Source organism: Hylobates moloch, unplaced genomic scaffold (genome assembly GCF_009828535.3).
Source record: "Hylobates moloch isolate HMO894 unplaced genomic scaffold, HMol_V3 SCAFFOLD_14, whole genome shotgun sequence".
NCBI classification, from domain to species: Eukaryota; Metazoa; Chordata; class Mammalia; order Primates; family Hylobatidae; genus Hylobates; species Hylobates moloch.
This window is the reverse complement of record NW_026652289.1, coordinates 69,838,935-69,862,831: the sequence shown is the minus strand read 5'-3', so window position 1 is coordinate 69,862,831 and position 23,897 is coordinate 69,838,935. Positions and strand designations below refer to the sequence as shown.

Genomic DNA, 23,897 nt, shown 5'->3' with positions numbered 1-23,897 from the left:
GCTCACTGCAACCTCTGCCTCCCGGGTTCAAGCGATTCTCCTGCCTCAGCCTCCCGAGTAGCTGGGATTACAGGTGTGCACCACCACGGCTGGCTAATTTTTGTGCTTTTAGTAGAGACGGGATTTCGTCATGTTGGCCAGGCTGGTCTCGAACTCCAGACCTCAAGTGATCCACCCACCTCGGCCTCCCAAAGTGCTGGGATTACAGGTGTGAGCCATCGCACCCTGCCAAGTTGGTATTTTATATAATGCTTCTATACTTAGTCCTTCTTCCCTAGTTGTCTTGATTTTTTTTTTAGGTGACAGAGAAATCTGTTTTCTCCCCAAGTCCTCTTCCTCCTCCTTTCATAATGAAGGCTTATGGAAGTAGTGGAGAGTAAAGGTGGACAGTTTTGATACCTGAAACTTGTTTTCAGATTAGTCAGGCTAGAAATGTAGACTAAGTGGAAACATGCTGCTACTTTTGAAAATGTCATTTGGTGTCAAAGAGGGCAATGACTTTAGCTTTTTCTTTCATGAATATAGTAAGTTAATGTAAATTTAGTAATCATACCATTTGTAGAGTATAAATTAACAGACCCAGAGAATTTTAGAGCTGGAGGAGACCAAAGAGGTCATCTAGTCCAGTAACATTTTTGTTTTATTGTGATGAATCATTCTGAAGACTCCTTAACATGTAGTGAATGTTTGTCTTAATTAGGGTGCTGCAGAATGAGTTGTATATGATGGAAGGATGAAGACAGCTCTGATTAATTAATGACTCTTCTCCCATTTTGACAGCTCTTTATTTGTTTGTTTATTTTTTAGGTAAAATTTACATGTGAAATGCCAGATCTGATGTCCAATAATTTCTTTTGCTGTTGAGGAGACAAAGTGCTAGAATGACTGCATGACTTAAGCAGTGTCTCACAGCTAACTAATGATAGATTAAGGACTGGAACCTGAGTGTGTCCACCTCTTAGTTTGGAGGTCATTCTTTTAGTAACTCCTTCAGGAGTCTACTCTAGAACCTTGCATGCATGTATTATTTTTTATATAGCCAACTGTAAATATACATAAAGTTTTATGGCAAATCTTGAGTTTGTTGCCTTTAATGTTTGATTTGTGATCTTTTTGTAATTTTCTTTATTTATATATATTATCTACTCTTGTTTCTCTCTTAATGCATGACACATCAGAACAGGTTGAGTATCCCTCATCCAAAATGCTTAGTATCAAGTGTTTTGGATTTCAGATTTTTTTGGATTTTGGAATATTTGCATATACATAATGAGGTATCTTGGAAAGGACCCAAGTTTAAACATGAAATTCATTTATGTTTCATAAGTACCTTACACACCTAGTCTGAAGGTAATTTTAAACAATATTTTTAATAGTTTTGTGCATGAAACAGTTTGACTGCATTTTGACTGACTCGTCACATGAAGTTGGGGTGGAATTTTCCACTTGTGACATTATGTATGTTGGTGCTCAAAAACTTGGATTTTGGGGCATTTCGGATTTTCAGATTTTTGTATTTCAGGTTTTCCTAGTAGGGATGCTCAAGCTGTATACCACTTCTCATTCAATTAGCAAATACATTTGTAAAGAGGGCACATAAGTAAGTTCTAATTTGTTGAGAATTCTTCATATACAATGTGCTATTTTCTCTTAATGTTGTTTAGGTAGAAATGTGTGCATTCAAGACCTTAGGAGCAGATTATCAGCTGAGTTTATGCTTTTATCATTATTGTAATCTTATTGTTAATACAAGGCAATTTGAAACAGTAATTGTCTGCCTCAAAAATTGCTTGGTATCATGGATTTTGTGAAGGGGAAGGAAATCTTATGAGGAAGAAACTTTTAATTTTATTTATAAGCCCCTTTTTGTAGGCAAGAATTGAGTATCGATGTGAAGATTGTTTATGTTTCAGTGATACAGTCTCCTCCACCCCAATTATCTGGCCTTTTTGAGAGAGATTAGAAAAATCGTGGCTTAGTTCAACAAAGATTGAGTTAACTTGTGTGCCAGGTTACTAGAGTTATGGATCCAGCATCTACCTTCAAGACTTTTACAGTCTAGTACAATTAAAGAGAAAGAAACAGATTATTTAATACAATTTAAGAGCTAAATTAGAGATAATCACAGGGTTTACACAGTTTTGAGGCTATAGAGGTGTGGTTACTTATACATGATACTTGGGCTGAGTTTTAAACAATGAAGATAATAGTTAATTGAAAGAATGAGGTAAAAAGAGCAGAAGCATGTATAGAGCACAGTGTGGGCAGGAAACTATTAGTATTGCAGTGCTAAGAATGTGGCAGCTGGCTGGGTGCGGTGGCTCACGCCTGTAATCCCAGCACTTTGGGAGGCCGAGGCAGGTGGATCACGAGGTCAGGAGATCAAGACCATCCTGGCTAACACGGTGAAACCCCATCTCTACTAAAAATACAAAAAATTAGCCAGGCGTGGTGGTGGGCGCCTGTAGTCCCAGCTACTCGGGAGGCTGAGGCAGGAGAATGGCGTGAACCCGGGAGGTGGAGCTTGCAGTGAGCTGAGCTCGCGCCACTGCACTCCAGCCTGGGTGACAGCTGGGACTACGGCCGACCCCCACCACGACTTGTGACTATTTTTTTGTATTTTTAGTCGTGATGAAATTTTGGGAAGTGTTATTGTGGGTTTCATATGCAATGTCAGAGTTTAGTCTTTATTTTGATGGCAGTTGAAGGGAAACCTGGGTGAGAGGAACAGGCAAGTTTGTGCAGTGCCCAGGATCGATTTAAAGGGGACAAGACGAAGAAATATTTTATAGGTAAAATCATCAGGATTTGATGATTGACTATATAAGATAAGGGAGAGGAATAATAACTGGGATGTTTAGGATGGCTTCTAAGTTTCTGGCTTGGCTAATTAGGTAGATGGTAGTAGCATTACTTGTGATGAAGAATGTATTAGGAAAAATAGAGTAGGAAGAGCTGGTTTTGGTATGGGAGTGGTATGGGAAAAGTGAATTCAGTTTTGGGTGAGTTGAATTTGAGGTACCAAGTAAAAGTGTTGAGAACGTAGTTGAGTGTGAGTCTGAAATTTAGAGGCAGCAGAGATTCTAGCGGAATTCATGATGCAGTTTATAATGAACATTTGAAAGAGGCTCATTCTCCAACCCACTACCTCTTTAATCCTTTTACCTGGGCTGCAGGCAAGTAGAAAGGAAATTTTATTGCCCAGTTTTGAATTGCTGGGCAATTAACTTTTTGTATTTCTGAAAGGAGATCTTGAACCACATCACAACCAGTGTTGTGAACAAGTAGGACTGTTTTACATTATGTGCTTTTTTCCTCAATGTCATGAATTCTTAGGCTAAAATATTGCCCTTATTGCTATGTTTGTTTTGTGGTGATGCTTAAATTGTATCATTTTCATTCACAGATTTCTTTCCTAAGCATACTCGTTTTCCCAATCTTTATATTATTATTATTATTATTGTTATTTATTTATTTATTTTTTTTTTGAGATAGAGTCTCGCTCTGTCGCCCAGGCTGGTGTGCAGTGGCACGATCTCGTCTCACTACAACCTCCGCCACCTGGGTTCACACCATTTTCCTGCCTCAGACTCCCGAGTAGCTGGGACTACAGGCACCCACCACCATGCCCATCTAATTTTTGTATTTTTAGTAGAGATGGGGTTTCACCATATTGGCCAGGCCGGTCTCGAACTCCTGACCTTGTGATCCCCCCCACCTCCCAAGTGCTGGGATTACAGGCATGAGCCACTGCGCCTTATATGTCCATTTTTTACTGATACAGGTTGAGTATCCCTTATCTGAAATACTTGAGACCAAAAGTCTGTATTTTTATGTTTTTTTTGGGGGAGGTGCATATTTGCATTATACTGGTTGAGCATTTTCTTTGAGTGTCATGTCAGCACTCAAGTTTCTGGATTATGGAGCATTTCAGATTTTGTATTTTCAAATTAGGGATACTCAACCTGTAATTTATCTAGTAATGGAACTCTGAAGAACTGAAAGGATATGGTAAATCCTGGCATAAGTAGTAGCATTACCAATGTGAGGCTGTATATTATGTTTAAAACTGTTTCCTTTGTATTTTAAAGTTAATAAAATAAGGTTGTTGCTGATATTACATAAGCAATTCCTAACCTGTAGTGGGCCAAATTAATATTTTATTATGTTTGTTTGGTTTTGTTATCAGGGTAATGTTGGTCTCATAAAATGAGTTGGGAAGTGTTCCCTTCTATTTTCTGGAAGAGTTTATGTAGATTTGATATTGTTTCTTTTTAGGTGATTGGTAGGATTCTCCAGTGAAGCCATTTGGGCCTGGAGTTTTCTATGTTGGAGGTTTTTTACTACAGTTTCAATTTTAGAAATTAATAGATATGGGGCTAATTAGGTTATCTAATGTGTGAGCTTTGGTGGTCCTTATGTTTTGAGGAATTTGACTTTCATCTAAATTATTGAGTATACAGGCATAAAGTTTTTTTTTTTGTTTTGTTTTTGTGTTTTTGTTTTTGTTTTGAGATGGAGTCTTGCTCTGTTGCCCAGGCTGGAGTGCAGTGGTGTGATCTCAGCTCACTACAACCTCTGCCTCCCAGGTTTAAGCGATTTTCCTGCCTCAGCCTCCTGAGTAGCTGGGATTACAGGTGCGCATCACCATGCCTGACTAATTTTTGTAAGTTTAGTAGAGATTGGGCGTCACTCTGTTGCCCAGGCTGGTCTCGAACTCCTGACTTCAGGTGATCTACCTGCCTTGGCCTCCCAAAGTGCTGGGATTACAGGCATGAGCCACTGCGCCTGGTCCTGTTGGTAATACTCTGTAAATTCTCCTTAAAAGTATATAGGATCTATAGTGATGTTCACTTTTTCTTTCCTATTAATGGTTATTTGTGTCTTTTTTTCTCAAACTGCTAAAGGTTTATCAATTTACTGATCTTTGCAAAAAATTTAATTTCTGGTTTTTTAATTTTTTAAAAATTCATCTTGATTTCTGGTCTGTTGAATGCTTTCTCTCTTGACAGTTATAATTTCTTCCTTTTTTGTGTGTCTTGCAATATTTTATGAAAGCTGGATATTGTGAATAGGGTAGTAAAGACTGAGTAAATAATATTTATACCTGGAACATTGCATTCGTGGACTTTTAGTTTAGGGAGTTGAGTCAGTGTAGTCAGGAGTTAAGCTGAGTTTCTGTTTTGTTGTTGCAGAGGGTACCTTAAGTGCACCATTGGTTTCAAATTTCTCTCGTGTTACTTTGTGCTTAGATTGGTAGTTGGCATGTGGGAAGGTGTTTCTGAATTTTCCTGATCAGCTCTCAGCGTTTGGCTTATGTGCCTTGGCCTCATGAGTGGGGCTCTATCAATAATCTTGCTCCTCTAGGCCAGACTGCAATTTTTATCTTTGTAAGTGTTGTCTGGAAAAGAGTTTCTCTGCTCTTGCCTGAGTGGTATGAGAGACCTTAGATCTCTAAGATCTCTAATGTCTTTGGTATAAGACCCTGGGTCCAACACTGTTTCCTTCCCCTGCAGTGGTAGAATTTTTTTTCTTTCACTCCCCCCCATTCACTTGTGCCTTGCAGGTAACTGGGCTTGCTATTCCTCCACCAGTCGCTTCCAGTTTTTGTTCCCTAGAAGAGAAGGATCTGGTTGGGGCTTCCTATTTTTCCCATTGTAGAAGCTGCTCCCTTCCTCCAGCACTGCACCACAGAGGAGGGCTCTCTTCAGTCCCATGTTCCCATATTGTGAGCCTTTGGTGGAGGTCTGTGGAAGATCTTGCAAATGGTTTGAATTTCCCTTGTTATCTGTGTCTCTCAGGAATAATACATTCTCATGCTAATCCATACTTTGCCTTCAGCAGTTTGTTAACAATTTTAGATGAATTCTTTTTAACTGCTTTTATGGAACCATTGTTTCTTCCCGTGGTCTACCTCAGGTGAGCCAGTGCTTGCATTCTGTCTCTCCTAGGAAGGGGTTGTATTTTCTTTGATTTGAGGTTTCCTGGTTGCCTGAGTCCTCAGCTCTCGGATGGGTTTTTAAAAGGTTCAATTTTGTAGTTTATTCATGTTTTTTTTGTTGTTAGGCTGGTGGTGGCATTCTTTCTAGCTTTCTATAGCCTAGGCAGAACTCAGTTAATTTAGAAGAATGAATCTCTAGGAAAAGCTCCAGTGGGTCATAGAAGTACTCTTCTCTTTCTGGGGCTGTAGCTTGTAATTCCCCGACTTCTTTGCCCTCAGGTTGCCTTCTCTTTAGTTTAGACGGAAGGAAAGGGTTTGAATTGGTTAGATTGATTGATAGTGGAAAGAGAGACTCCCCAATTAGCACTGGATTGCTTTTTCTTCTTCCCTAAGCACTGGTTCCCTCAAAACTGTCTTGTGGTCAGCTCCTCCTCTGTAACTTTTGTCATCTTTTCCCAGTCTCCTCTCAACCTTGCTTATTTTTCTATTTCCTGTTATGAAATTCGTAGGGGGAAAAAAACATATATTGTGGCCAGGTGCGGTGGCTCATGCCTGTAATCCTAGCACTTTGGGAGGCCGAGGCGGGCAGATCACCTGAGGTCACGAGTTCGAGACCAGCCTGACCAACATGGTGAAACCCTGTCTCTACTAAAATTACAAAAATGAGGCGTGGTGGTAAATGCCTGTAATCCCAGCTACTTGGGATGCTGAGGCAGGAGAATTGCTTGAATCTGGGAGGCAGAGGTTGCAGTGAGCTGAGATCATGCCACGGCACTCCAGCCTGGGTGACAGAGCAAGACTCCGTCTCAAAAAAAAAAAAAAAGATAGAGAATTTTAAAGTCTGGAATTAAGATGAAGTATTTCAGTGCTTTGTGTACCTGACAATTTGCCGTTTTTTTTTTTTTTCTCGAGACGGAGTCTCACTCTGTCGCCCAGGCTGGAGTGCAGTGGCCCAATCTCGGCTCACTGCAAGCTCCGCCTCCCGGATTCACGCCATTCTCCTGCCTCAGCCTCTCCGAGTAGCTGGGACTACAGGCGCCCGCCACCACGCCCGGCTAATTTTTTTTTTATATTTTTAGTAGAGACGGGGTTTCACCATGGTCTCGATCTCCTGACCTTGTGATCTGCCCGCCTCGGCCTCCCAAAGTGCTGGGATTACAAGCGTGAGCCACCGCGCTCGGCCTTAATTTGCCGTTTTTTGTCTACAGGTTATTTTGTCATTTTTAAAAATAAGTAAATATTAAAAAGGTGGGATAGGAGGCAAATTTTACTTGGTCTCTTTTTCTGTCCTTTTCTTCTGTCCCCAATATTTTCTACCCCTTGTTCACAGTAGATGGTTAGCAAAAAAAAAAAAAATAGGGACAGGGCATGGTAGCTCACGCCTGTAATCACAGCACTTCAAGAGGCTAAGATGGGCGGATCACTTGAGCCCAGGAGTTTGAGACCACCCTGGGCAATATAGTGGGACCCCAGCTCTACAAAAGATTAAAAAATTGCCGGGCGCGGTGGCTCATGCTTGTAATCCTAGCACTTTGGGAGGCCGAGGCGGGCGGATCACGAGGTCAGGAGATCGTGACTACGGTGAAACCCCGTCTCTACTAAAAATACAAAAAAATTAGCCGGGCATGGTGGCGGGCGCCTGTAGTCCCAGCTACTCGGAGAGGCTGAGGCAGGAGAATGGCGTGAACCCGGGAGGCGGAGCTTGCAGTGAGCCAAGATCGCGCCACTGCACTCCAGCCTGGGCGACAGAGCGAGACTCTGTCTCAAAAAAAAAAAAAAAAGGTTAAAAAATTAGCTGGGCATAGTAGTGCATGCCTGTAGTCCCAGCTACTCTGTAGGCTGAGGTGCGAAGATCGCTTGAGCCTGGGAGGTTGAGGCTGCAAGTGAGCAGTGAACCTGCCACTGCACTCCAGCCTGGGTGACAGGGTGAGACTGTGTCTCAAAAAAAAAAAAAGAGATTTTGTTTTCCAATTCCCGAGTCCTTGTCTCTCACTCTTTTGGAAACCTTTGGATTAGATGAAGATCTATAGTAAAACTGTATTAAACCATTTTAACCATTTGTAAGTATACAGTTCAGTGGTATTAAGTACATTCACCTTGTTGTCTACCATCTATCTCCAGAACTTTTTCATCTTCTCAAACTGAAACTCCGTGTTCATTAAACAGCCCTCAACGTTCATAATATATATCAGAATTTCCTTCCTTTTTAAGGCTGAATACTACTTAATTGTATGTATGTACCACATTTTGTTTATCCATTCTTCCATTGATGGACACTTCAATTGCACCCACCTTTTAGCTATTGTGAAAAATGCTGCTATGAATGTGGATATACTGTGTGAGACCCTACTGTCAGTTCTTTTGGATGTATACCTAGAAGTAGAATTGTTGGATCATATGGCAATTCTATATTTAATTTTTTGAGGAACTGCCATGCCACTTTCCACAGCAGCTTTACTATTTTATATTCTCTCCAGTAAAGCACAAGTATTCCAATTTCTCTACATTTTTGCCAGCACTTTTTATTTTTTATTTTTATTTTTTTGATACTAGTCATCTAAATGAGTGTGAAGCTGTTTCTTATTGTGGTTTTAATTAGCATTTCCATGTTAATTAGATAATTAGTGATGTCAAGTGTGTTTTCATGTGCTTATTGTCTATTTGTATATCCTCTTTCGAGAAATGCCTATTCAAGTCCTTTGCACATTTTCGAATCTGGTTTTTTTTTCTTTCTGATTGTAACGCTTTATGTATTCTAGATAAGAACTTCTTAAGAGATACATGATTTGCAAGTATTTTCTGCCATTCCATGGTTGGTCTTTTCACTCTGTTGATAGTGTGCTTTGATACACAAAAGTTAAAAACAAAATTTTTTAAGAGGTTGGGTCTTACTGTGTCACCCAGGCTGGAGTGTAGTGGTGCGCTTGTAGCTCGCTGCGCTCTTGAACTCCTGAGTTCAAGGGATCCTCCCACCTCAGCTTCCCAAGTAGTAGCTAGTACTGTAGGTGTGCACCATCATGCCTGGCTGATTTTTTTAGTTTTTTAGAGTTGGAGGCTCACCTTGTTGCTCAGACTGGTCTCAAACGGTCCTTCTGCCTCAGCCTCCCAAGTAGGTGGGATTATAGGTGTGAGCCATGGCACCTGGCTCAAAAATTTTGGATTTCGACACCCAATTTATCTGTTTTTATTATGTGTGTTTTTGTTGTCATGACCAAGAAACCATTGCCAAATCCAATGTCATGAGCTTTTCCCATATACACATACAAACACACACATACACACACACACACACACACACACACACACACACACACACACACATATTTTTTTGGGAAAGGACCTCACTCTGTCACCCAGGTTGGAGTGCAGTGGTGCAATCTCAGCTCACTGCAACCTCTGCCTCCCAGGCTCAAATGATCCTCCCACCTCAGCCTCCCAAGTAGCTGAGACCACAGGCATACATCACCACACCCGGCTAATTTTTTGTATTTTTGTAGAGATGAAGTCTCACCATGTTGTCCAGGCTGGTCTTGAACTCCTGAGCTCAGGTGATCTACCCGCCTTGGCCTCCCAAAGTACTGAGATTACAGGTATGAGCCACCACACCCAGCCTATATTTTCTTCTAAGAGTCTTAGCTCTTGTGTTTAGGTATTTGATCAATTTTGAGTTAATTTTCTATGTAGTATAAGGTAAGTGGGTTTTTTGTTTTTTTTGTTTGTTTGTTTGTTTTTGCATTTAGATATATAGTGTTCCCAGGACCAGATATCTATAACTTTAGTAGGGGTACAGATAGGCCTGGTGTTGAGATATGGAATGTAGTTTTTTTTGTTTGTTTTTTTTTAAGACGGAGTCTTGCTCTGTTGCCCAGGCTGGATGGAGTGCAGTGGCGCGATCTCAGCTCACTCCAAGCTCCACCTCCCGAGTTCACACCATTCTCCTGCCTCAGCCTACCGAGTAGCTGGGACTACAGGCGCATGCCCGGCTAATTTTTTTGTATTTTTAGTAGAGACGACAGGGTTTCACCATGTTAGCTAGGGTGGTCTTGATCTCCTGACCTCGTGATCTGCCTGCCTCGGCCCCCCAAAGTGCTGGGATTACAGATGTGAGCCACCACACCCGGCTGTAGTTTTTCATAGGTTAGGTTCTAGATTTTTTTTTTTTCTTTTTGAGACAGAGTCTCACTGCAGCTGTTGCCCTGTCTGTGTAGTGCACTGACGCAGTCACAGCTTACTGCAGCTTCGACTTCCCAGGCTCAGGTGATCCTCCCACCTCAGCCTCCCAAGTAGTTGGGACTATAGGCATGCACCATCACACCCAGCAATTTTTTATTTTTATTTTTAGTAGACACAGGGTTTCATCAGGCTGGTCTCGAACTCCTGGGCTCAAGTGATCTACCTGACTTGGCCTCCCACATTGCTGGCATTATAGGTGTGAGCCACTGTACCTGGCCTAGGTTCTAGATTTTTGAATTCAGTTATATTATGGGTTAACTATGTACATAGGAGCTGCCCTGGAACTCTACTCTGTATTTGTAACATTGTTTCTATCAGAAGTTTAATTTTGAGCTCCTACCAGCCAATTTGAAAACACAGCTTTTTTTTTTTTTTCTTTTTTCTTTTTTTTTGAGATGGAGTCTCGCACTGTTGCCTGGGCTGGAGTGCAGTGGCATGATCTTGGCTCACTGCAGCTTCCGTCTTCCAGGTTCAAGCTGTTATCCTGCCTCAGCCTCCTGAGTAGCTGGGATTACAGGCGCCCGCCACCATGCCCAGCTAATTTTTTGTGTTTTTAGTAGAGACGGGGTTTCACTTTGTTGGCCAGGCTGGTCTCGAATGCCTGACTTCGTGATCCACCTGCCTCGGCCTCCCAAAGTGCTGGGATTATAGGTGTGAGCCACCGTGCCCTGCCTTTTTTTTTCTTTTTTTTTTTTTTTTTCTCGCTCTGTCGCCCAGACTGGAGTGCAGTGGCGCGATCTAGGCTCACTGCAACCTCTACCTCCCGGGTTCAAGCGATTCTTCTGCCTCAGCCTCCCAAGTAGCTAGGACTACAGGAGCCCGCCACCATGCCTGGTTAATTTTTGTATTTTTAGTAGAGACAGGGTTTCACCATATTGACCAGGCAGGTCTCGAACTCCTGACCTCGTGAACCGCTGCACCCAGCGTGGTAACTTTTTAATTAGTTAAAATGTTTTGTTGGTTATAAATATATTATTTTCACATTGCAAGTTATTTATATTGAAATTATGTGGAAATTTTTACTTAAAACACTTCTGCTGTCTTCTCCCCTTATATTTTCTCTTTCATAAAATGGAAATAACAGACACTACTTTATGTGGTTAAGAAGATTAAGTGAAATAACATGAGAAATCACTTACACAGTGCCTTGCACATAGGAACCTTTTTCATGTTCAGGTAAATATAGTATTTTAGAACTTTTTTGGAAAAGAATAGATTGAGAATTGGTTTTCTTTGTTTATTTTTCCAGCAACTGGTATTTATTATCAAAGTTATGTTTGATGTCAGCAAGTTGTCACAACTACAAAAAAATTTGCATATTACAATCTCAATGGAAACGTTCAAATAGATCCCCAGTCCTTAAAAAGTAAAAAAGTAATTCAGATTTCATCAAAAAGCAGCAGAATTTTAAAAACATCTTTATATATCCAGCCAACAAGTTAAAATAGTTAACAAGAAAAAAACACAAAATATTGATGTTTAAAAAAAGGCATATTTCTATCAATTTGCCCATCAATCTCCTGGCCACTCAGCTTCGTGCCATTCATCATCTGACAGGCTCTCAGCCACCTCTGGTAACTCAAACTTCACCAAACCACACCCCTTGGACTTCCTATTCTTCATCTTAACGTTGGGTTATAGCACATGGCCATATTTGTCAATTTGATCATGTAAAATCAAATGGGAGATTTCTCACAAATACCTGGTAGGCTTTCCTGGCCAGCCCCAGGAGCATGGCCTCAAGCCTCACCAAAGGACCCTGCCAAACTTCCTCCAGAGTTTAAGTGGGCGCAGTCAAAGCTGACATGGCCACCACCACCCATGGCTAGGCCCATACACCCAGTCTCAGCACCCAGTGTCTGGCCCATGACGGGACCCATGTACTCAAGGCTGTTAATGCCCATCCTCTCCAGGCTGTTGGCACCCGTCCACCCCAGTTCCATCCGGATGTTCCAGGTTGTTGGCACCTATGTGCTCCAGGCCAGTGGCCATGTGATCCATCATGGGGCTCATATGCTCCAGGCCAGCCCCCATGCCTGCAGGAACCATGCACTCCACACCAGAGCCCATGTGCTCAATGGTTTGGTGCACATGGTCAATGGGAGCATCTGTGCGCTTGAGGCTGAAGTCCATGCCGGCACCCATGTGCTCCAGGCCGGAGCCACTGTGCTCTGTCATCTTGCCTGTGTGCTGGATGCTAGAGGCCATTTGGTCAAGGCCTAGCAGGCCCATGCGCTCCCTGTGGGAGCCTTTGTGCTCCACAAAGCCCATGCGGTCCATGACCAGACCCACGTACTGCATCTTGGAACCCACATGATCCACACCATGGCCCAGGCCTGGACTCATGCGTTCCATGCTGGCACCCCCAATGTGGTCTGTGCTCGGGCCTCATCCTCTCGATTTTGGGGATGCTGCCTCCAACTCCACTTCCTCTCTGCTTTGTAGTGATCTTCCCTCTCCTCAGTGTATTACTAAGATTTCGTTTATTCTGCCCATGTTCATCCCAGATCCAAATTGACCCACATTTTCCATACCACCACCATGGGGGTCCCTCCTCCATTTCTCCCATTTTATTCTAAATCCATGCCTTCCATGCTAATTTCTGCAGGCCCTGTTTCCCATTCCAGTGGCTTTATTCAGGTGATTGGCATCGATAGTCTACCCTCCTGGTCCTAACCCTGTTCCAATACCACCAAGGCCATAGGGAAGCTGTGGATGCTTAGGAGGGAAAAGAAAATCCTTTGGTAAGGCGGTCTCATCTATCTTTACCTGCGTTGGTCTATCACATAGCAGTTGGCCATTGAATGTAGATATAGCTTGCACAGCTTCAGTGGACTGTTCAAAAGTAACATTGCCCAATCCATGATTTTTTTCATCTTTATCCTCAAGAATGTGCTCAGAACACCACATCAGCCATACTAAAATATTTCCTTCAGTTTCTTCCAGCCAACTTTATAATCCTGATTTGCTACAAATATTGTGCTTCCAAGTCTTTCTGTCTGTAATACATGGATAATTTCATTTGGGATGTTAGGATTATTTAAGATACTAGGTGGGATAGTAATCATTTCTGGGCCACTTGGTCTCATACCTATTCCACCAGTGGTAGCCATCACGTTTTGCATCTCCTGGCATGTTCACCATCAGGATCTTTCACTTTCACTGGTCTTCCACTCAGACTATGCTTGTCTAGGACCTGAATAGATTTTTTTATGTTTTCTTCCATCTTGAATTCAGTAACAGCACATCCCCTGACTTTCCTTCAGTGCCTGTTGCCCAGGCTGTAGTGCAGTGGCGTGATCTCAGCTCACTGCAACCTTTGCCTCCCTGCCTCCCGGGTTCAAGTGATTCTCGTGCCTCAGCCTCCCAGGTAGCTGGGATTACAGGTGGGCACCACCATGCCTGGCTAATTTTTTTGTATTGTTAGTAGAGACAGGGTTTCACCATGTTGGCCAGGCTGGTCTCGAACTCCTGAGCTCAGGCAGTCCGTCCACCTCGGCTTCCCAAAGTGTTGTGATTAGAGATGTGAGCCACCACGCCTGGCCTCAGTTCAGTATAAGAAAGTTTTTTGGTTAGAACTCATTTAAGGCGAAACACCATTTCTACTAAAAGTACAAAAAGTAACCAGGCGTGGTGGCACTAGCCTGTAATCCCAGTACTTCGGGAGGCTGAGAAGGATGAATCACTTTGAGGTCAGGAGTTCAAGACCAGTCTGGCCAACATGGCAAAACCTCGTCTCTACTAAAAATACGAAAATTTGCCAGGCATGGTGGTACATGCCTGTAATCCCAGCTACTTGGGAGGGTGAGGCAGGAGAATTGCTTGAACCCAGGAGGTGGAGGTTGCAGTGAGCTAAGATTACGTTGCTGCACTCTTGCCTGGGTGACAGAGCGAGTCTGTCTCAAAAAAAAAATTTTTTTTTAAATATTTATTTACATTTGCATTATAAAATAATGATCCTTATGTCTCCTTAAGCATTCCGTTAGATTCTCTGTTACTTTTCCTCAGGAATGCTACCTGAGGTGTTTTTGCTGTGGTTGGAGAGGTTGAATTAAGAGCATTTTTCAATTTTAGTGTTTTAGATTTTTAGAAAAAAGAGGGAATTGGAGGTAACCTATAAATATAATTTAAATTACTTAGTTTTACTGTTTTTTAAACTTAAAATTAGGAAACATTTAAATATTAAAAATAAATTCTGATTTGGAAGATTTAGTCATATAGACACTCCTTGTACGCTGCTAGTTCAAACGACTTTTCCAGAAAGCAGTTTGTTAGTATTTCTAGAGATACTACCAAATGTTAACAATCTTTGAACTTGTAAGTTCACTTCTAAGAAACTGTTGTAAGGAAAGAATCAGAAATGTAGACTGAAATTTATGTGGTTATTTCATTTGAGGTGATGTTAGTAATTACGAAACAGTTTATTTTCCAACAAGTCAGTGATCAAATAATGAAATGTTTATCTGTATATTGCAATATTACATGACCATTAAAAATTATATTCTTACTATTTTTTTTTTTGAGACTGAGTCTCACTTTGTCATGCAGATTGGAGTATAGGGGTGCAACCTTGGCTCACTGCAACCCCCGCCTCTGGGGTTCAAGTGATTCTTCTGCCTCAGCCTCCCAAGTAGCTGGGATTACAGGTGCCCGCCACCATGTCTGGCTAATTTTTGTATTTTTAGTAGAGACGGGGCGTTTCACCATGTTGGCCAGGCTGGTCTCAAACTCCTGACCTGAGATGATCTGCCCGCCTTGGCCTCCCAAAGTGCTGGGATTACAGGCATGAGCCACTGCATCTGGCCAATATTCTCAAATTTTTAAAACAACATTGGTAAAATATAGTATAAAAGGGGAAAAAAACAGGTAATACGTATAGTATAATTATAAATATTGATTAAAATACTTATACATGTTAAAACAAGCAGACTAATATACCCACATTATCAGTCATCTCTGGGTTGAGGAATTATGGGAGATTTTATTTCATGTTTTACTGTCTTTCTGTTTCTTGTTTTTTGTTTTGGAGACAGGGTCTCAGTCTGTTACCCAGGCTGGAGTGCAGTGGTGTGCTATGGCTCACTGCAGCCTCAGCTTCTCAGGCTCAAGTGATCTTCTCACCTCAGCCTTCCAAGTAGCTGAGACTACAGGTGTGCACCACCATGCCCATATAATTTTTTTGTTTTTATTTTTTGTGGAGACTGGGGAGTCTCCCTGTGTTGCCCAAGCTGGTCTAGAATTCCTGGGCTCAAGTAATCCTCCTGCCTCAGCCTCCCAAAGCCCTGGGATTACAGGTGTGAGCCACCACGCTCAGCCTAAAGTTTTAAAATGATGTATATTTTATAATCAGAGAAAAGGGTCAATATGTCCCCCAAAAATAAGAATTTTTCCAACTCTTAAGGGATCAAGAGTGAATTTTGTTTTATGTAAATAATTACATATATCTCTCACAGGATTGTTGTAAGCCTGGCACATGATTAATATGTTTTCACTGCAGTTTTTCCCCCTGAGTTTGGGTCATACTTTACTGTTTCTATCATGTCTTATAATTTTTTGTTGAAAATTGGCCATTTTAGATAATATTGTAGCCACTCTGATTCATGGTTTTTCTCCCATCAAAGGTTGTTGGTTGTTTAGCAGTAACTTCCATAGGCAGAAAAAAATCTATGAAATTTATCTCCCTGCAGTATGCAAACACTGATGTCTCTGCTTAATTATTATTTTTTGTTTTTAAATATTTTTGCTTTTATTTTTAAGCCTGGCTTACTAAAGCATACCTCCCTATATATTTGCATAGCCTAGTGGTCAGCTAATGATTGGACCAGTGATGAGCCCAAACACCTTGAACACAGATCTCAGCTGTAAAATTTTTAAACTAGTAAATTCACTTCTAAGAAACTGTCTTAAGGAAAGAATCAGAAATACAGACTGAAATTTATGTGGTTATTTCATTTGAGGTGATGTTAGTAATTATGAAACAGTTTATTTTCCAACAAGTCAGTGATCAAATAAATTATGAGACATTTATATTGAAATATTGAAACATTTATATTGAAATATTACATGACCATTAAAAATTAATATTCTGTAAAATTTTGACAAAAATTATATTCTGTAAAATTTTGACAGAAAGATACTCCTGTAACATTAGAGGGCGTTTCCTTTCTTCGAGGCAAAATCTGTTTTGCTTTTTTTCTCTATAGATTATTTTTGTCCCCGATAAAAATGCTTTTTAATGACGTTATTAAATATGTATTATTTTGTCTGCCATTGTTTAGCATGTCTGTGAGATTATTTCATGTTTGTTTATGATAGAAGTACTTGTTCCTTTCTGATGCTGATTAGTATTCACTTACATGAAAACACCACAGTATTCATCATTCTGTTTTGGGGCATTTTTGTTGTTTCCAGTTTGGAACTAGAAACAGCCTTATTGTGAATAAGGCTGTCAGGAATATTTTTGTAAAAATATATTGTGAACATGTTTACATTTCTCTTGGATAAAAATGTAGAAGTGAAATCACTGAGTCAAAGAGTTTGGTGTATATTTATTAGAAATTGCCCAATTTTATCAAAAAACATACATCCTTAACAGCAGCATGTGAGACTTCTCTTTATTCTCCATCATTGTTACTATTTAAATTTGTCATTCTTTTTAATTTTTGCCATTTTAGGAGGTGTGAATTGGCATACCTTTGGGGTTTTAACTTAAAATTCTTATGAATAATATTGAGTATCATTTTTTATGCTATCACCAGTTATCTAATTTTTATGAAATATTTTCTCATATTTTTGCCCGTTTTTTCTATTGGCTTGTTTTCTTATTGTGTTGTAGGACTTTATATATTCTACATACAAGGTCTTTGTGATATGTGTGTTTTGTGAATATTCTACCAGTTTGCTCCTTGCCTTCTTATTTTCCTAATGATGTCTTTTGGTAGACGGCAAGTTTTTAATTTTTATGAAGTCTAGTTTATCCAGTTTTTTCTTTATGATTATTCTTTAAACAAGACCATGTCATTTGCAAAGAGATCAGTTTCACCTTTTTTTCTTTTTAATATGGATTTCTTTTATTTTTCTAGCCTAATTGCCTGCTTTGAACTTCCAGTAAAATGTTGAATAGAAATGGTGAGAGGGGCCATCCTTGTCTTGTTCCTGATATTAGAGGGACAGCATTCAGCCTTTTATCATGTATGATAGGTCCTGTGGGTTTTTCATAAATACCTTTTTATTATGTTGAGGAAGTTCCTGTTTGTTCTTCATTTGTTGATTATTTTTAATATGAAAGGGTGTTGGATTTGATCAAATGCTTTTTCTGCATTAATTGAGATGATCATGTGGATTTTTTTCCTTTTTCTTGTTTTTTTGCTTAAATTCTTTTTATTATACTTTAAATTCTAGGGTACATGTGCACAACGTGCAGGTTTGGTATGTATGTATACATGTGCCATGTTGGTGTGCTGTACCCATTAACTCGTCATTTACACTAGATATATCTCCCAATGCTATCCCTCCACCATCCCCCCCACCCCACAACAGGCCTCAGTGTGTGATGTTCCCCTTCCTGTGTCCAGGTGTTCTCATTGTTCAGTTCCCACCTATCAGTGAGAACATGCGGTATTTGGTTTTTTGTCCTTGCGATAGTTTGCTGAGAATGATCGTTTCCAGTTTCATCCATGTCCCTACAAAGGACATGAACTCATCCTTTTTTATGGCTGCATAGTATTCCATAGTGTATATGTGTCACATTTTCTTAATCCAGTCTATCATTGATGGACATTTGGGTTGGTTCCAAGTCTTTGCTCTTGTGAATAGTGCTTGCTGCAATAAACACACGTGTGCATGTGTCTTTATAGCAGCATGATTTATAATCCTTTGGGTATATATCCAGTAATGGGATGGCTGGGTCAAATGGTATTTCTAGTTCTAGATCCTTGAGGAATTGCCACACTGTCTTCCACAATGGTTGAACTAGTTTACAGTCCCACCAACAGTGTAAAAGTGTTCCTATTTCTTCACATCCTCTCCAGCACCTGTTGTTTCCTACTTTTTAATGATAGCCATTCTAACTGGTATTGAGATGGTATCTCATTGTGGATTTTATTTGCATTTCTCTGATGGCCAGTGATGATGAGCATTTTTTCATGTGTCTGTTGGCTTCATAAATGTCTTCTTTTGAGAAGTGTCTGTTAATATCCTTCACCCACTTTTTGATGGAGTTGTTTTTTTCTTGTAAGTTTGTTTGAGTTCTTTGTAGATTCCGGATATTAGCCCTTTATCAGATGAGTAGATTGCAAAATTTTTCTCCCATTCTGTAGGTTGCCTGTTTACTCTGATGGTAGTTTCTTTTGCTGTGCAGAAGCTCTTTAGTTTAACTAGATCCCATTTGTCTATTTTGGCTTTTGTTACCATTGCTTTTGGTGTTTTAGACATGAAGTCCTTGCCCATGCCTATGTCCTGAGTGGTATTGCCTAGGTTTTCTTCTAGGGTTTTTATGGTTTTAGGTTTAACATTTAAGTCTTTAATCCATCTTGAATTAATTTTAGTATAAGGTGTAAGGAAGGGATCCAGTTTCAGCTGTCTACAGTTTTCCCAGGACCATTTATTAAATAGGGAATCCTTTCCCCATTTCTTGTTTTTGTCAGGTTTGTCAAAGATCAGATGGTTGTAGATGTGTGGGCTCTGTTCTGTTCCATTGGCCTGTATCTCTGTTGTGGTACCAGTACCATGCTGTTTTGGTTACTGTAGCCTTTTAGTATAGTTTGAAGTCAGGTAGCATGATGCCTCCAGCTTTGTTCTTTTGGCTTAGGATTGACTTGGCAATGCGGGCCCTTTTTTGGTTCCATATGAACTTTAAAATAGTTTTTTCCAATTCTGTGAAGAAAGTCATTGGTAGCTTGATGGGGATGGCATTGAATCTATAAATTACCTTGGGCAGTATGGCCATTTTCACGATATTGATTCTTCCTATCCATGAGCATGGCATGTTCTTCCATTTGTTTGTGTCTTTTATTTCATTGAGCAGTGGTTTGTAGTTCTTCTTGAAGAGGTCCTTCACATCCCTTGTAAGTTGGATTCCTAGGTATTTTATTCTCTTTGAAGCAATTGTGAATGGGAGTTCACTCATGATTTGGCTGTCTGTTTGTCTGTTATTGGTGTATAAGAAAGCTTATGATTTTTGCACATTGATTTTGTATCCTGAGACTTTGCTGAAGTTGCTTATCAGCTTAAGGAGATTTTGGGCTGAGACAATGGGGTTTTCTAAATATACAATCATGTCATCTGCAAACAGGGACAATTTGACTTCCTCTTTTCCTAATTGAATACCCTTTATTTCTTTCTCCTGCCTGATTGCCCTGGCCAGAACTTCCAACACTACATTGAATAGGAGTGGTGAGAGAGGGCATCCCTGTCTTGTGCCAGTTTTCAAAGGGAATGCTTCCAGTTTTTGCCCATTCAGTATGATATTGGCTGTGGGTTTGTCATAAATAGCTCTTATTATTTTGAGATACATCCCATCAATACCTAATTTATTGAGAGTTTTTGGCATGAAGCGCTGTTGAATTTTGTCAAAGGCCTTTTCTGCATCTATTGAGATAATCATGTGGTTTTTGTCTTTGGTTCTGTTTATATGCTGGATTACGTTTATTGATTTGCGTATGTTGAACCAGCCTTGCATCCCAGGGATGAAGCCCACTTGATCATAGTGGATAAGCTTTTTGATGTGCTGCTGGATTCGATTTGCCAGTATTTTATTGAGGATTTTTGCATCGATGCTCATCAGGGATATTGGTCTAAAATTCTCTTTTTTTTGTTGTGTCTCTGCCAGACTTTGTATCAGGATGATGCTGGCCTCATAAAATGAGTTAGGGAGGATTCCCTCTTTTTCTATTGATTGGAATAGTTTCAGAAGGAATGGTACCAGCTCCTCCTTGTACCTCTGGTAGAATTCGACTGTGAATCTGTCTGGTCCTGGACTTGTTTTGGTTGGTAGGCTATTAATTATTGCCTCAATTTCAGAGCCTGTTATTGTTCTATTCAGGGATTCAGCTTCTTCCTGGTTTAGTCTTGGGAGGGTGTGTGTGTCCAGGAATTTATCCATTTCTTCTAGATTTTCTAGTTTATTTGCATAGAGGTGTTTATAGTATTCTCTGATGGTAGTTTGTATTTCTGTGGGATCAGTGGTGATATCCCCTTTATCATTTTTTACTGCGTCTGTTTGATTCTTCTCTCTTTTCTTCTTTATTAGTCTTGCTAGCGGTCTATCAATTTTGTTGATCTTTTCAAAAAACCAGCTGCTGGATTCATTGATTTTTTGAAGGGTTTTTTGTGTCTCTATTTCCTTCAGTTCTGCTCTGATTTTAGTTATTTCTAGCCTTCTGCTAGCTTTTGAATGTGTTTGCTCTTGTTTTTTTTTTTTTTTTTTTTGAGACAGAGTCTTGCTGTCGCCCAGGCTGGAGTGCAGTGGCGCGATCTCAGCTCACTGCAGGCTCCGCCTCCTGGGGTTCACGCCATTCTCCTGCCTCAGCCTCCCGAGTAGCTGGGACTACAGGCGCCCGCCACCTCACCCGGCTAATTTTTTGTATTTTTTAATAGAGACGGGGTTTCACTGTGTTAGCCAGGATGGTCTCGATCTCCTGACCTTGTGATCCGCCCGCCTCAGCCTTCCAAAGTGCTGGGATTACAGGCATGAGCCACCGCGCCTGGCCTCATTGATTTTTTTTGAAGGGTTTTTTGTGTCTCTATCTCCCTCAGTTCTGCTCTGATCTTAGTTATTTCTTTTCTTCTGCTAGCTTTTGAATTTGTTTGCTCTTGCTTCTCTAGTTGTTTTAATTGTGATGTTAGGGTGTCAGTTTTAGATCTTTTTTTTTCTTTTTTTCTTTTTTTTTTTGTTTGTTTTTTTTGAGACAGGCTCTCACTGACGCCTAGGCTGGAGTGCAGTAGCGCGGTATTGGCTTACTGCAGCCTTAACCTCCTGGGCTTCAGTGATCCTTCCACCTCAGCTCCCAGGTAGGTGGGACTACAGACATGCGCCACCATGGCCAGCTAATTTTTGTATTTTTTATAGAGGTGGGGTTTCACCATGTTGCCCAGGCTGGTCTTGAACTCCTGGGCTCAAGCCATCTACCTGCCTTGGCCTCCCAAAATGCTGGGATTACCGGCGTGAGCCACTGTGCCCAGCCTGCTTTGAAGCCAGGCACTGACTTCTCATAGCTGTGAAAGTCCTAGATGGCATCTGTTTCCAACAGAAAGCTGTTTCGTCTACTTAGAAAATCTGTTGTTTTAGTATAGCCACCTTCATCAATGTGACATAGCGAGATCTTCTGGATAACTTGCCTCCACTTTTATATCAGCACCTGCTGCTTCACCTCACCTTGCACATCTATATTATGGAGACAGGTTCTTTCCTTAAACCTCATGAACCAAACAGTGCTAGCTTCAAACTTTTCTTATGCAGCTTCTTCACCTCTGGATTAGCTTTGGTTTAAGGGAATGCTGTGGCTGGTTTGATCTTATATCCAGACTACTAAAACTCTCCATATCAGCAAGAAGGCTGCTTTGCTTTGTTACCCTTTGTGTGTTCATTGGTGTGGCACTTTTTTTGGTGGGGGGAGAGGGTAGTGATGGAATCTCGCTCTGTTGCCCAGGCTGGAGTGCTATAGCGTGATCTCTCCTCAGTGCAACCTCCGCCTCCCAGGTTCAAGCAATTCTGCTGCCTCAGCCTTCGGAGTAGCTGGGATTACAGGCTCCTGCCACCACGCCCACCTAATTTTTGTATTTTTAGTAGAGACAGGATTTCTCCATGTTGGCCAGGCTAGTCTGGAACTCCTGACCTCAGGTGAGCCACCTGCGTTGGCTTTCTAAAATGCTGGGATTACAGGTGTGATCCACTGTGCCCAGCCTGTAGTTTCTGTTTTTTTAAAAAGTTTCTCTTTTTTTCTTTTTTTTTTTTTTTTTTTTTGAGACGGAGTCTCGCTCTGTCGCCCAGGCTGGAGTGCAGTGGCGCAATCTCGGCTCACTGTAAGCTCCGCCTCCCGGGTTCATGCCATTCTCCTGCCTCAGCCTCTCCGAGTAGCTGGGACTACAGGCGTGCGCCACCACGCCCGGCTAATTTTTTTGTATTTTTAGTAGAGACGGGGTTTCACTATGGTCTCGATCTCCTGACCTCGTGATCCGCCCGCCTCGGCCTCCCAAAGTGCTGGGATTACAAGTGTGAGCCACCGCGCCCGGCCTAAGTTTCTTTTTTTTCTATGATTGTTTTGTTGAGTTACTAAAAACAATTTCTGAGACTCTAATCTTTGCCAGGAATTTCTGTACGTTTAGAGTTCAGAGTGCTTAATTGGAGTTAGTTTGTTCTGTGAGTGTGGCTTTATTGTCCTTTGCACATTATAGGCTTTACTAATCCTTTTTTCATTTTGAGCCTCAGGATGGTAAGGTAAATTTTTTTTTATACATGTGATAAAACATAACTAAGTGACTACAGATTAGCCATGATTGGAGTAGGATTAAAATTTACATCTCTTAATTCTTCGTTTAGTAGTATTTGTATTCTGTTTCACGGATTCTAATTCAGTTATGTCTTTAATTCTAAGTATTAGGACAATTTTGCCAGCAATTTATTGTCTTACCTATAAAACGAGAGAGCTCAAATAAATAGCCTCATATTTTCTTTCTGATGTGAATCGTTTTAAAAGTATCATTAAATGTGGTAAGATAGGACTCTCTCAAAATGATCCAAATTCTGTTGTTACACTTATATGGTTGTTGATTATTAGAATTGTGCTCACGGAATTCATTCATTCATTGGCTGACATTACTTTTCCACTACCTGGTGAGTTACAGAAAAGCAAAACCTTTCCTTATCTTGTTTACTATTTACTCAATTCTTACCTGGCCCAGTGCCTTGAATGTGACTAAGTATGCAATAAATATTTGTCAAACGAGTGATTAAACGAATAGTAGTGTTGGCAGGCAGTATAATATTATGTAAAGAGCATGCACACTCTTTGGTGTTACCCTTACTTTAGAACATAGGATATATTATAATATTTCAGAGGTTGTTGGGAAGGTTACTTGGGATAATATGAATAAAGTATAAAGCATAATGCCTTTTACTTAAAATGTTGGTTTCTTACTGCAGTCTCCTAGAGTCTAGGACTTTTGTTTTTTTAGCCAAGATATTTTTATTATATAACCTGGGCACATTTGGGTAGAGAAGGTTGAATTTAATAACTTTTAATTTTTTATTACATTTATTATTTTTCTCTTACAGTTTTACATGTGGCACCCATAAAAGATGAGGCTGAGAACACGGAAAGCTTCTCAGCAGTCAAATCAAATCCAAACACAACGCACTGCCAGAGCAAAGAGGAAATATTCAGAGGTTGATAATAGCCTGCCTTCAGGAGGAGAAAAACCATCGAAGAATGAAACCGGCTTGTTGTCTTCAATTAAAAAATTTATTAAAGGAAGCACACCTAAGGTAATGATTTTACCATATACTTTCATATCATTAAAAGTGAAAATTGGCTGGGCGCGGTGCCTCACACCTGTAATCCCAGCACTTTGGGAGGCCGAGGCGGGCGGATCACGAGGTCAGGAGATCGAGACCATCCTGGCTAACACAGTGAAACCCCATCTCTACTAAAAATACAAAAAATTAGCCGGGCAAGGTGGCGGGCGCCTGTAGTCCCAGCTACTTGGGAGGCTGAGGCAGGAGAAT

General features: G+C 40.7%; 1 protein-coding gene and 1 pseudogene across 12 annotated transcripts in view; one reads left to right on the top strand and one right to left on the bottom strand.

Moving 5' to 3' along the window:
- CTDSPL2 (CTD small phosphatase like 2) overlaps positions 1 to 23,897 on the top strand; it is a 126,659-nt gene that overhangs the window by 31,771 nt on the left and 70,991 nt on the right. For 6 of the 12 annotated variants that reach the window (XM_058427865.1, XM_032175470.2, XM_032175467.2 and 3 more), the window contains one exon: positions 23,448 to 23,657. In XM_058427865.1, coding sequence (XP_058283848.1) covers positions 23,472 to 23,657 — 186 coding nt within the window. In that variant the 5' untranslated portion in view covers positions 23,448 to 23,471. Of the gene's footprint in view, positions 1 to 9,438; positions 9,532 to 11,258; positions 11,351 to 12,782; positions 12,919 to 23,447; positions 23,658 to 23,897 lie in introns of those variants that run through there. The other 6 variants (XM_058427863.1, XM_058427866.1, XM_058427868.1 and 3 more) reach the window with 5 other exon arrangements.
- LOC116482197 (heterogeneous nuclear ribonucleoprotein M-like) lies at positions 11,369 to 13,427 on the bottom strand (annotated as a pseudogene).